General features: G+C 38.4%; 1 protein-coding gene across 10 annotated transcripts in view; it reads left to right on the top strand.

Moving 5' to 3' along the window:
- LOC130927062 (dedicator of cytokinesis protein 9-like) overlaps nt 1–14,607 on the top strand; it is a 190,816-nt gene that overhangs the window by 162,936 nt on the left and 13,273 nt on the right. For 6 of the 10 annotated variants that reach the window (XM_057852575.1, XM_057852573.1, XM_057852570.1 and 3 more), the window contains 5 exons: nt 5,408–5,465; nt 5,541–5,647; nt 5,771–5,893; nt 10,112–10,225; nt 13,983–14,129. In XM_057852575.1, the coding sequence (XP_057708558.1) occupies nt 5,408–5,465; nt 5,541–5,647; nt 5,771–5,893; nt 10,112–10,225; nt 13,983–14,129 (549 nt within the window). Of the gene's footprint in view, nt 1–5,407; nt 5,466–5,540; nt 5,648–5,770; nt 5,894–10,111; nt 10,226–10,658; nt 10,689–13,982; nt 14,130–14,607 lie in introns of all 10 variants that reach the window. The other 4 variants (XM_057852572.1, XM_057852568.1, XM_057852577.1 and 1 more) reach the window with 1 other exon arrangement.

The raw sequence follows: 14,607 nt of genomic DNA, 5'->3' as shown, positions 1-14,607 counted from the left end.
AGCCTCACCATGTTGTGCGATGACAAAATTGCGCCATATCCTGTCAAATGATTTTTTTTTTTTTCCACATTTTTTTCCCCAAGAAGAATGATAACAAAGATCTATTTAAAATGTTTCATTAGCGAGGCTAATATCGTTGCTCTCAACTAAGGTACATGTACGGAAAATGCGCAGCGGATTACAGCTACATTACCCTATGTAATAATACAACTTTTTTTTTCGCAGCAATAGTACGACTTACGTCTTGTATTCCTTCTTTTTCCTTTTATTTGGCCCTAATACAGTGGGGAGAATTTGCTGGTTTTCCCACTTGCAAGCCATGTAGAGGTCCGTAATTTGTATCATAAGTTCTCTTCAACTGTGAGGGACGGAATCTAATAAAAAAATCCAGAAAATCACATTGTATAATTTTTAAATAATAAATTTGTATTTAACTGCATGAAATAAGTATTTGAAACATTACCAACTAGTAAATATTTAGTTCTTTTTTAAGAACCCCTCCTGTTCTCCACTCATTACCGGAAGTAACTGCACCTGTTTGAACTTGTTACCTGTATAAAAGACACCTGTTCACATGCTCAAACAAACAAACTCCAACCTCTCCACAATGGCCAAGACCAAACAGCTGTGTAAGGACATCAGAGATAAAATAATAGACCTGCACAAGGCTGGGATGGGCTCCAGGAAAATAAGCAAGCAGCTTGGTGAGAAGGTAACAACTGTTGGAGCGATTATTAGAAAATGGAAGAAGTTCAAGTTGACGGTCAGTCTGCCTTGTTCTGGGGCTCCATGCAAGATCTCACCTTGTAGGGCATCACTGATCATGAGGAAGGTGAGAGATCAGCCCAGAACTACACGGCAGGACCTGGTCAGTGACCTGAAGAGAGCTGGAACCACAGTCTCGAAGAAAACCATCGGAAACGCATTTCGCCGTCATGGATTCAAATCCTACAGCACATGCAAGGTCCCGCTGCTGAAGCCAGTGCATGTCCAGACCAGTGTTGTTAATTTTACTGAAAAAAAGTAATTAATTATAGTTACAAATTACTTCTCCCAAAAAGTAATTGCGTTAGTAACTCAATTACCTGAATGTAAGAGTAATTAGTTACTTGGCAAAGTAATTGGTTATAATTACTTTTTTTTTTCCCTCCAAAAAAAAAAAAAAAAAAAAAAAAAAAAAAACATTGGCCACACTATGTGAAGTTTTTTGTGAAGGTTTTGGGTACAATTGGCCCGAGCCCAATTCTTTACCCTAATTTACCCTTTACCCTGAATCAGCTGTTAAAAGTTGTTAAAATTGCTCCCATTATTGCATTAGTTCCTTTCTCTCTACTTATGACATATGAAAGTTTTAAAACTGTTTCATCATTTAAAGATAGATTCAAGTCAAGATTTTGCCGATTTAGAAGTATTTTAGATAAAAAGTTACTTAGGTTCGCTAGGAAGGTTCTCTACAACAGAGCCTTCCTAAAAAGTACTGCTTTAAGATGGCGGCTGTCTACTAACTCATTTAGTGCCATGTCTGTCATTTTGCATCTAGTTATATCTATGTACAGTACATGTGATATCTATCATGTCTACCATATCTATCATAACATGCGTGCGTAGATTGTACTAGCTATCGGCTACAACATGTATTATTGGAGCTACCTAGCATCGCGTTTGCTCGGCGTCACAACTTTCTTGCCTCCTCCATACTCCTGCTCTGTCGTCTCGGTGAGTCCGTCTCCCTCAGACTTTTCGACCAATATAGTAACGCATAGTAACGCATGCCTTTCCGTCCTCAGTAACGGTAACGGTGTTGCCAAGATGAGAAAAGTAATTAATTAGATTACCCACTACTGAAAAAAAATAACGCCGTTAGTAACGCCGTTATATTGTAACGCCGTTATTAACAACACTGGTCCAGACACGTCTGAAGTTTGCCACTGACCATCTGGATGATCCAGAGGAGCAATGGGAGAAGGTCATGTGGTCGGATGAGACCAAAATTGAACTTTTTGGTCTAAACTCGGCTCGTCGTGTTTAGAGGAAAAAGAAGGATGAGTAAAACCCCAAGAACACCATCCCAACCGTGAAACATGGAGGAGGAAACATAATTTTTTGGGGGATGCTTCTCTGCCAAGGGTACAGGACGACTGCGCCATATTAAGGGGAGGATGGATGGGGCTATGTATCGCCAGATCTTGGCTGACAACCTCCTTCCTTCAGTGAGAGTCCTGAAGATGGGTCGTGGCTGGGTCTTCCAGCATGACAACGACCCAAAGCACACAGCCAAGGCAACTAAAGAGTGGCTCCGTAAGAAGCATCTTAAGGTCCTGGAGTGGCCTAGCCAGTCACCAGATCTGAACCCGATAGAAAATCTATGGAGAGAGCTGAAAGTCCGTGTTGCCCGGCAGCAGCTCCGAAACCTGAAGGCTCTGGAGAAGATCTGCATGGAGGAGTGGGCCAAAATCCTTGCTGCAGTGTGTGCAAACCTTGTCAAGGACTACAGGAAACGTTTGGTATCTGTAATAGCAAACAAAGGTTTCTGTACCAAATATTATGTTTGATTTTTGTGATGTATCAAATACTTATTTCATGCAATTAAATGCAAATTTATTATTTAAAAATCATACGTGATTTTCTGGGGGGTTTTTTGTATTAGATTCCGTCCCTCACAGTTGAAGAGAACTTATGATACAAATTACAGACCTCTACATGCTTTGCAAGTGGGAATTCCAGCAAAATTGGCAGTCTATCAAATACTTGTTCTCCCCACTGTACGTACTACATTACCACAACAATAATAGTCCTTCTGTTAACGGACCCATTTCAAGGATTAAGGGGAAATTCTAATAACTGTAAAGAGTTTTACTAGTTTCGGTGAGAAGGTGAATAGTTTTTTTTCCGTTGTTTGTGAACTACATTTCCACACAAATGCACATCGAGGTACAATTTAGCTTAGCAGAGAGGCGTGTGAGTTATTTTCTTATTTAGCAGCGCTCGCAAAGCTTGAAAAAAAAAATTGTCAGCTGTGATTGCGTAGATCCATTCGCCGAAACAGCCTGATAGCACAGATATAAGTACGCCTGCCCCTCTGCTATTGGATGCGTTGTCAATGTTAGTGCGGCGGCGCTCTGAAAATAGAGCAAGGCTCTATTTTGGGCCCTGCCTTTCAGCGCAAATTCATTCAAACTAGCCATTCTGTCCACTGCTCATTTTCACCGAAAGGTCCGATCCAAAATACTGTAATGCCCTGGATGGGGGGAAGAAAGAGAGGAGTCTGCATTGGCTTACCCACTTTATTGTGGCAACAGTAATAAAGAAAAACGATAACAAAATAACAGCGGGCTGCCACGACATGCGACTGCTATCTCTCACTATCTCTCCCGTTCTCCCATTCTTCCTACTCGCTTGCCCCTACGTCAAAGCTCCCCAGTCCAATCGTCTCCTAAGGAGGCAGCGCTTAGTTACGGACATTACAATACACAATGAATAGGTTGCCGCTGAACCATTCACACTAGGCTGCCGCTAGTTTGAAATGGCCTTAAAAAAGAAAAAGAAAAAAAAAATCTAATTTTCGAGGCGTGGCGGCTTTTATTTTGGTGCGGGTGTGCGCCACAATGTAGGGGAAACCCTGCTATGGTCGGTTATAGTCGCTTGAAATTTAGCTGACCTTTGGCAATATTGTGGCAGACTGTACGCATCCACTGCTTGCGTCCAGCCGTCTGCTATGCTGTGCTTTACTACACAAAACACATTACATGAAACACAAATGAACCCCACGGAAGATTTATTTTGGTGACGAAGGTTGTAATTTATTTCCACTGCTGCCCAAGGAAGTTGCGCTAGAAAGTCAGTGGATCCTTGGCAGAACTACAGTCGACCACAATGCATCCATTGTTGACTGCTGCTGCACGAGACACCATTGCTTGCCAGCAAAGCCACGCCGCGTGGTGGCTTGTGGAGGGCCTTTTGTCTCACCTAGACAAAGCCCACATAACATAAAACACATATACATGAGATAAATTGTGTAATTGAAGGATTGGTGCCTGTAACTTAGCGGTACAGCTTGATAGCAAAGTAAATGAGAAAGCTGCCAGGGCAGAAAGCGGCCACTGATGGGGCGCCTAGCCGCACATAGTAGTAGGGGCAAGCTAGAAAACCATTTTTGAGATTTAGCACTCAATTGTTCTCATTCTGTGTTTCTAGCACTTATCTTGTATTGTGTTGAAGAAACAAATAACAAAAAATGAATTGATGAATTTAATATATTTATTCCTCTTCTGTTATTTTATTTGAAATAGATTTCTAAATAAATCAAAATTTTTAAGTAAAATAAATACGAGAATATGCTTTTTTTTTTTTTTTTTTTTTTTTTTTTTTTGCTTTAATACAATAAAAATAAATATATAAAGGAAAAGATGCATATGTATTTTATAATTTGAAATATATTTTTTAAACAAATTGAATTTTAAAAAAAATAATTAGGGCTGTCGAACGATTTAAAATTTTAATCGAGTTAATTACAGCTTAAAAATAAATTAATCGTAATTAATCGCAATTCAAACCATCTATAAAATATGTAATATTTTTCTGTAAATTATTGTTGGAATGGAAAGAAGACACAAGACGGATATATACATTCAACATACGGTACATAAGTACTGTATTTGTTTATTATAACAATAAATCAACAAGATGGCATTAACATTATTAACATTCTCTTAAAGTGATCCATGGATAGAAAGACTTGTAGTTCTTAAAAGATAAATGTTAGTACAAGTTATAGAAATTTTGTATTAAAACTCGTCTTAATGTTTTAGTTTTATTAAAATTTGTAAAATTTTCAATCAAAAAATAAACTAGTAGCTCGCCATTGTTGATGTCAATAATTACACCATGCTCACTCATGGTACTAACCCATAAAATCAGTTGGACCCAAGCGCCAGAAGAGGGCGCCAAACACCAAAAAACAAGTAACAAGCGGGCTTTACACTGTACTGTCATTTTAAATATGTTTGAGCGGGGCATGTGCGTTAATTGCGTCAAATATTTTAACGTGATTAATTAAAAGAATTAATTACCACCCATTAACGCGATAATTTTGACAGCCCTAATAATAGTAAATAAATAAATAATATTTACTGTTTTGAAGTTTAGGGAATTTAAATTAGAAATGTCCAAAATTATAAAATACCACTCAAGAAAGAAGATTTGGACAGTTTTTGAGTTAGCAATGTCTATACAATTATTCCAATATCAAAATTGTTAATTCGATATTCAGTTTGTTGTCAATTAACATGGTGCTACTGTACATGAATTTGACAAATCCAATTCAAAGTTTATATTTTGGTGGAAATCAGCTTTACTTAATGTGCCATTCAAGTGAACTCGTTGCCTTTACAATTGTCATTTCTTCTAGGCGGCCATGTGCTATGTCCACGTAGCAGCACTGGTGGCAGAATACCTCCGGAGAAAAGGTGCTTCCCATTCACAAGCTCACGTTTTCACACTTTTTCTACTTTCATCAATATAAACTAACTTGTTTCCCACAGGCATGTTCAAACAAGGATGCTCAGCGTTTCAAGTCGTGACGCCAAACATTGATGAAGAGGCTGCTATGATGGAGGATGTTGGCATGCAGGACGTCCACTTCAATGAAGTAAAATTTTCTAATCTTATTATTTAACTATGAATTGGCTGCCATTGACAGCGATAGACGTCCAATCCATTTTGACTGGGAGGGGCTGGCAGCGAGTTATCTAAATATCAATGTTTCTATCAGGATGTCCTCATGGAGCTTCTAGAGGAGTGCGCCGACGGTCTCTGGAAAGCCGAACGCTATGAGCTCATCTCGGACATCTACAAGTTGATCATTCCAATTTATGAAAAGCGTCGAGATTTCGAGGTACAGAGCCTAATCACATGGCAATTTAAAGGGAACCTCAGACTTAACAACTTGTAGGCTCTAATAAGCCACAATTGTTCTCTTTTACTAAAATATGTTATTAGAAAACACATAAAATATCGCCAATAATTTAAAAATCTATAATATTTAGTACACGTTTTGACCTACGGAGGCCGTCATGTTTTATGGACGCTCGGCGTGATGACGCAGTTTCTCACTGTCACTCGACGAATATTATAGGGTTACTGCATTTCCTTTTACGCGGCGAGACGTCCAACACATGCGCTCATCGGTTAAAAGAGGCGAGTACTTACAATTTGTGTTTTCATTGAGTCTTTTGTTACCTTTTCATTGCCTCAAAATACTTTTTGCGTGTGTTTCCCTCTCATACTTTTAAGCATTGTTTTTTCTTTTGGTAGCTTTAAAGCAGATTGTTGATCTGTTGACCACATTACTCATGTAGCATACTTAAACCACCCTTATTTGATATTACTATGTTTAAGTATTTTCTTAAGCCACCTTAAAGTGATCCTCGATTTTAAAGACATGTAGGCTCTAATAAATCACAATTGTTCTCTTGTATTAAAATATGTCATTAGAAACACATAGAATGTTAAATCAATGGAAATATTTTATAATATTTAGTGCATATTTTGACCGATAGTTGGCGCCATGTTCTGCGGGCGCGGAGTGATGACGTAGATGATATTTTTCCAATCGTGTAGCGTGTGTACAACAAGTGTGTATTACTGGCTTAACTCGCGAAGTAAAATGCCACAATGTGCTGCTTATGGATGCAATTTCGAGTCAAATGGAAACAAGGAGAGTGATGCGAGTCTCCACAAATTTCCTGTTGACAAGAAGAGGAGAAAGGTTTGGGAAAATGCCTGTAGACAAGCAAATCTTCCCAAACAACCAAGGCTTTGTTGTCGCCATTTTTCTCCTACCGCGTTTGAGGATTTTAGTAGATGACAACTAATGAAAGATCTCATCGGAGCGGCTAGATATAAGCGCAGACTAAAACCAAATGCTGTTGCAACTATTTTCCCGCACAAGAAGCCTCAGCCTGCTCGGATATCGAGTGAAATGCGCGCAATGAAGCGAGACGGACGAGACACTCTGGCCGCCCTCTTAAGCACCCAAGCCGCTCCTGTCGCTACAGCGGGAGGCGAACCTTCAGGCGTACCGCTAGTCACAGAGGAAGCTAATAATTCACCTCTACTGTCAGTTCATCAGGCAGTGTGTGTTCAGTATTCAGCTAATATGAGTGATGCTGCCACTCACACTGATCAAAGCACGTCCAATGCAATTCATTCAATGCAACACAAATGTCCCAACCCCATTGATAAAGCAATAAATTCTCATCGCCGGAATGGCATACATGTGAAGTCAAAATCCATTTTAGGGGACTCCCTCTGAAAGCTCATCGCGAGAATGGCAAGAGTGCCAAACAGTAATCAGAGAAAAGGGTGGCTACTTTGAAGATACTAGAATATCACACATTTTTAGTTATTTCACCTTTTTTCTAAGTACACAATACACACGTGTGCATTTGTAGCAAGTTATAACAGAATTCACCGGCGGAAATTATGTTGGCACATTGTGTGGTTGGGGGGGGTACTTTGTGAAGGGAACAGCTGGAAATAACTGTTACCTTCCGCGGGTCGCATGCCAGACAGACATTGCTATTTCTTGGAGCCTAAATGTCAATAAAACAACGCGGATTAGCTCCGTGGTTTGATACTCCGCATCCTTCCCTAGCTCGCCACACATTCATAGTTTTATTGCCTTCAGTGAGAGTTTATAATGTCAATGGTCAAGAAAATAAAAAGGCACGAATGCCAATGTGTTTTGGCCTGTACTGTATGTAAAGCATACGACAGCTCTGGATGCTAACAATCTACACAATTATATTGGAATGAGTTTGATGACGCAATAACTCACCTTGAAGATCTGCTGACAAAAACCTGAGTTCTCGACAACATACGCTCTCTCGCTCCGTTGTCATCGAGATGCACTTGCCGCAAGTACACCAGAAGTTTAGCCCAACTCTTGCCTCATCAGGCATTTCTTGCTCTGCATTTCGCCTTTGCTGCTCGTCTTGTGAACGACCGACAGTGCTGTCCTGCTCTTCACTTTTCCGCTCTGGTTCAAATTGGAAGGGACGAACTGACGAGATGTTGCTAATGAATGACACGCTGAAGTCGAGAGAAGTCCGGCAGCGGGATTTGTGACATCACAGCACTGCGACGTCAACAACCATGGCGAACAATCAGTTAAAATAATTTTACAAATTTTATTAAAACGAAAACATTAAGAGGGATTTAATGTCAAATTATTATAACTCATACTAAGATGTATCTTTTAAGAATTACTTGTCTTAAAACTAGAGGATCACTTTAAGTATGTTGTGTTTGTATGTATCTAATAAGGGTGTAACAGTACATGTATTTGTATTGAACCGTTTCGGTACGGGGTGCTCAGTTCGGAACGGAGGCGTACCAAACGAGTTTCTGACGTAATGTAACCCTTACTTTTCGAGGCTGCGAGTCGATCGGGTTACAGTTTCTTTGTGTAGATTATATTTACTCCGTCTTCTCTACTTTCATGAGGACCAACACGGTAGGACAGTATATAACCCAGAAACGTCAACGGCGCGACAACATGGCCACCGCAAGAACGCAGTGAAACAAGGGTGTTAAAGTCAATCAGCCAATGCACACCAGTCGCAGTGCGGCCGCGTTTTAGGCGCGTCCCAGAAGTGGCTCAACGCGACGCACGCGAAAAGAACGGCAGAGTTTATCATTTGACGCGAGACGCGGCCCTCCTGCGTCAATACTGCTAGCAAGGATTGGGCAGATCGGAAGTTATTCGTGTAAAAATACGGTGGATCCGTTCGATTTTCAAACTAATATGCAATCGTAACCCACTTTTTGAGTCCATCAGATCTCTTGAGTGGTAGATCGGGGCACAGTTGACTTGCCTTTGTTGATTTACTGTTGTCTTCTCTGCTATAATAATAACCAACACGATCCCGTGTTCAATACAAAACCCTCCTACCACAACAAACCAAGTAGGAACTAATATTCACATAGGAACTAAAGTTATACAACATAAAATATACAATATAAATGACTACTACATCACATTTGTAAAATACAAACACATAATAAAATAAATAATAGCCCATTTAAATAAAATAAATTGAAATGAGCTAAAACACCTGTAATTAAATAATAAGAATAATACACAGATCCTGCTTACACAATTAAATGTATTAATTTCTGTGTGGCGCTTTAACTTGAGAAAATCCACCAATAAAGCTTTTGAAAACCGTTCATAAGAAAAAAAAAAAGATTAATTGAGGCATTTCATTTGTAAAATACATGTTAAAATCTTTGTCATTGGGATTGCTTTTCTCTTTAGCACAGGACTTTTTTTCGTCTTTCTTTCAGAAAGAAAGCTGACCAATACGCAGGATCTGACAGGCAAATTGTTGTTGGATTATTATCTTTAAATACCCGCTACTTTTTGAGCAGAATTCTAGCTTTGTATAGGCTAATTTTCCTATTGTTGAAAGCACAAAAGTGTGTAATAAACAACTAGCACATTTATATTTTGCATTTTGTTTTCTTACTGTACCGAAAATGAACCAAACTGTGTCCTCAAAACCGAGGTACGTACCGAACCGAGATTTTTGTGTACCGTTACACCCTTAGTATCTAAACAAAACAAGCTGAACACGCACGGCAGTACTTTGGGTGTCAAATAGGCCTCTTGTAGGACGTTTCGCCGATATAGAACATTTGGCATTTTTTTTTCCTACTCTCGTCTCATCTGATTCAGTCTTTCCTGTTCATTTTGCTTTTGCTGCTCGTTTTGTGAAATATCGACAGTGCTGTTATGGTCATTAATGTTCCTCTCGGGTTCAAATTGAAAGGGTTGAAAATATGACATGTTGATCTCGCTAGTCATACTCTGGAAGCCCGGCAGCGTAACCATGTGACGTCACCGCCCTGCAACATCAACAACAATGGCAACCTACTGGTTAAGCTAATTTTACAAATTGTTTAAAAACAAAAACATTAATAGGGCTTTCAATATCAAATTATTTTAATCATAATCACGTTTATCTTTTAAGAACTACAAGTCTTTCTATCCGTCGATCCCTTTAACTGAGTGAAACTGCTTTCATAATGTTTCCGATTCTTTGCGCAGAAACTAGCCCATTTGTACGACACGTTGCATCGGGCGTACAGTAAAGTGACGGAAGTGATGCACACAGGAAAGAGACTACTGGGCACCTACTTCAGAGTAGCCTTCTTTGGCCAGGTGAGTGAAAATCTCAGGGCTATTTTCTTGAAATTGTTTTACCGAACATGTTTTATTAGGGTTGTTTTTCTTATTTAACCAATTCTAACAGAATTTTCTGCTTTTTTGCCCACTTTTAAGGCAGCGGTAAGTTGTACAGTTGAACTTTGCAAGTGTCTCCAAGCTGCCTTTGTGTGGTGGTGCGGGTGCTATTCTCCATTGCGCTTATATCGAACTGTTTCCTGCCTAAGTCAGCTGTTTAAAATCATTACAGCTTCTGCTTTTCTTGCATGGCGACGTCAACGTTTCATTTCATGTCATTTGTAATACCAATCAAGAGTTTCTGGGAGTGTTTACGTCAGCCTGACATTCAAACAGTAATCATTTAATAATATGTATAATCTTAACAATACTGTATATAATCATGTTTTTACTCCCCTCTATACTGTTATAGCATTACCAGTTTACCGATTCTGAGGCTGAGGTAAATAAGTGTCATAGTTAGCGTTGTAGGACCGAAGTGTGGTTATAGGGTGTATTCTGTCCTTGCATTTTTTAAACAGTCAATGCAGTGCCACCATCGTGTAGTCTCTATTACCACAGAAAAATAAATTACTGCATTTTTCGGACTATAAGTCACGTTTGCTGGGCCTGTGTTTTATATATTTAAGTGAGGTTGAAGCCCTTTACTTCTAGACTTGGTGGAGTTGTTCAAAAGTAATACCGTCCGATCAAACTTTTTTTTTTTTTTTTTTTTTTTTTTTGGCAATACGTCAGTCTGTCAAACCTTTTAACTTACATTTTCAAGTTTTGATGAAAAATGAAAGTTATCACCTAAAACTCAAAATTCTATGTAAACAGGACTTCAGTTAAGTCATTTTGTCAGGCCGAGATGACGAGGCGGGCTCAGCTGCAGAGTTTCAGGCAAAAAATTTTATTGAGAAAACAGAGGTTCTTCCGCTAGCGTGCGGGGATGAGGGAAAATACCAACAAAAAGCGCTCCAAACGGAGGAATGAGTCAGGACAGTCTCGATCAAAAACTCAAACAAAAAGCACTCCAAAAGGAGGAAAATTACAAACCTAAAACGCTCCAACTGGAGGAAAAAGCCAAGATAACTATGATCAAAAGTAAAATCTTGACAACTATGATTGCTGTGAAACCAGGCCGACGTGACTAACATGGGTAGTAAGACAATTTGGCACCAGACAGGGGAGATGCAGACTATTTATACACAAGAGGTAATGGACAACAGATGGAAACAATAGGTGATTAGGTGACAAGAGGAAGGGCAAGTGTATAGACACAAGGAGGGTGAAGCCTTCAAAATAAAACAGGAAATGACGTGACACAACTCCCCCATGACGTGACACATTTGAACTCAAATTTTAAGTAAATTGGATTTACATTAAGTAGTCTCTACTTGAAATTATAAGTAAATTGGACATTAACGTACATGTGTAATAACTTAATCCAAGCAGTAATTGAAGTATGGCCACCACCACAGCAGCAGTTAAAGCACTTGGCGGACTGTACTAGTGCCAGCAAACTCTTTTAAAAGCATCAGTAGTGACGCTAATGCTAGCTCCTCCCAACTTAAAATTTCACTTAAAAGTTCACACAAATTAGAAATTAAAAAAGTTAAGTATTGTCGACAAAATATTATATAGAAATTTAAAAAGTTAAGTATTGTCGACAAACATTATAGTTCAAATATTAGCTTCGAATACTTAAAATAAAAAGTTATTTAAGTGAATAATTTGAGTTATATTTACTTAAAATCTTACATTAGCATGACTAATAGGATGTTTTATTTTTTTTTACAGTGTGAATATGAAAACTTGAAATGAAAATGAATTTGCTGGCGATTTAGAATGAGATGGAGAGTTTGATAAACAACTTGTGAAGTTATCTAAATAATCCTAAATGTATTATGTTAACGGACCTCTGTTTAGTCTGTTTACCATTTTATTGTTTCGGATGGGTGCTAAAATGTTTGTTCTTAGTCTCTGATGTAATATATTTCTATACAAAAAAATGCAATTTATACTCCAGTGGGGCTTATATATGTTGTTTCCTCTTTGTGCCTTTTTTAGTTGGTGTAACTTATAGTCTGAAAGATACAGTAAATTGCAGGATTCACCATAACCTCTGTTGTTTGCGATATATTTATGACAGTGACAGTGAGCTCATGCTGTCTTCCTTTTGTGTTCACTGCGTTGTCTCTTTAAAGTGATGTTCGCAATCAGTAGAGTTGGACTCACTGACCACTAGAGTTGCCAACCATCCCTTGAAAAACGGAATTGTCCCGTATTCAGAAACAAAAGTACGTATCCAGTATTAGGCTTAGAAGGGACGCGCTTTGACCATAGGCGGAGTTTGACTTTTGGGTCTGGGGGGGCACAACATGTTTATGACGCCGAAACGCAGTGTTAGCAATAACTTTTTGATCCATCATTCTTGAGGGGAATTCTAAATCAGGCTGAATAGGACAGCTATACTTTTAGCCAAGATCGTCGATTGAATATGGTTCTCCCACCGGTGTTGTGCCAATGTAGTTACCCCCGTCAAAAATTGTATACCCTGGGCGGAGCCACTGCGCTGCACTGATTTGTTTGATTTCCCTGTTTTGGTGATGTAGTTATCTACGAGGTTTTAAAACATGGCCCATTCGTCAAAAAAAAAATAAAATAAAACTTCTGCCGTGTAATGTAACATACGTACTGAACGTAAAAAAGGCAATGTTTTACTGTTTTACTCGTAGGATGACCTATAACTGTTATTTCTGTTATTCAAATCCTGTATGGAGTTTTTCCAATTTCATAAACGTCGACGTCCAAAATATATAACTGTAGTTCTTTTCTGGCTTTAATTGTTTAAGTCGACATGACTCATAACCAATGTATGTGTGTGCGCTCCCGCGGACAGGGGATACAGTTTTTGACAGGGGTAACTACATTAGCAAGACACTGGTGGGGGCTCTGTTGTACAATTAGTGTCTATAAGTGGGGCAAATTGAAACTCCGCTCACCATTTTGGCGGTGCTCTCTGGCGTTTTTATGGTCCACATTTTCAATCCTTGGTTCTTGCTCAGTAGTTGTTGTCACTTTTGAAAGCTGAGGTTTGAAAAAGTTACGTACGCCTCTTCGGTCCTCAGGTGGTTTTGGTTTTAAAAATATCTTTTTTTGTTCATTTCATTCATTTTTGTTTTAATACTTTACAACTTTTATAGACAATATTTTACCAGAAAACTAAAAGCAATGACACTTTTCGGCCACCAGGGAGGGCCTGGCCCCCCTGCCCAATGTTAATTTTATTGTAGTATTTTTTGTATCAACAATAAATTTCTGATAATTATTGTTTTTCATGTGCTTATATCACTCGAATATATACCTAATTAATTCAGTTTTGAGTAAAATTATTATAATATTATAATATAAAAAATCCCTTTTCACATCCAAAAAAACAATTATAGGGTGACGGTTATCGGGCCGGCCGGCTATGCTAATTAGGTGTCCCTTATTATTTATTTTTTTCCAGGAAGTTGGCAACTCTACTGGCCACTACATTAGCATCAGCTCGTTGGGGTCTCTTGTAATTGTGCAGGTGTACCTAATACATTGACCATTGATTGTTCTTGTTAGCTTGGTGTGCTTTGATAATAGGTTGTGGGTTGATGAATGGGTTGATTCAGTTCCAATCCATTGCCTCATTGTTACTTTAAATGAATTGTGTGTGTATATATCATTTTAGCAAGTTTTTTTTCTTTTATTATCCTAGGGCTTCTTCGAGGATGAAGATGGGAAAGAATATATCTACAAAGAACCCAAATTCACACCGTTGTCTGAGATATCGCAGAGGCTCCTGAAGTTGTACTCAGATAAGTTCGGCCAAGAGAACGTAAAAATGATTCAGGACTCGGGCAAGGTATTTGTTTGTTTTTAAAAATATAATAGTTTTGGTTTGTCATGTACTGTCATTAGGGTTGGGCATCGCTTGAATTCAAACGGTTCCAGTTCCACGTTTCGATTACGGTTCCAAACGATTCCGATTCTTTTAATAGGCAGGTCAAAAAAAGTGCATGGTTTATTTTAATATCTTAACGTAACCACTATTTTTAAATTATATGAACTTTCAATTAACAATGAATTTCTCACAGGACTATTTTTAACTTGTATGTAAATATCAGTCTTTGTACTTGAATATGATGGAATTTCTTTTCACGAAGATGTTTATTTTTCAAAAGCTGATAGAGAAAACATTTACACATATTCTTTTTAGGGCTGTCAAACATTTAAAATTTTTAATCGAGTTAATTACAGCTGAAAAATTAATTAATTGTAATTAATCGCAGTTCAAACCATCTATAAAATATGCCATATTTTTCTGTAAATTATTGTTGGAA

This window comes from Corythoichthys intestinalis, chromosome 12 (assembly GCF_030265065.1).
Source record: "Corythoichthys intestinalis isolate RoL2023-P3 chromosome 12, ASM3026506v1, whole genome shotgun sequence".
NCBI classification, from domain to species: Eukaryota; Metazoa; Chordata; class Actinopteri; order Syngnathiformes; family Syngnathidae; genus Corythoichthys; species Corythoichthys intestinalis.
The sequence above is the reverse complement of the archived record's forward strand: the minus strand, read 5'-3'. Positions and strand labels throughout refer to the sequence as shown.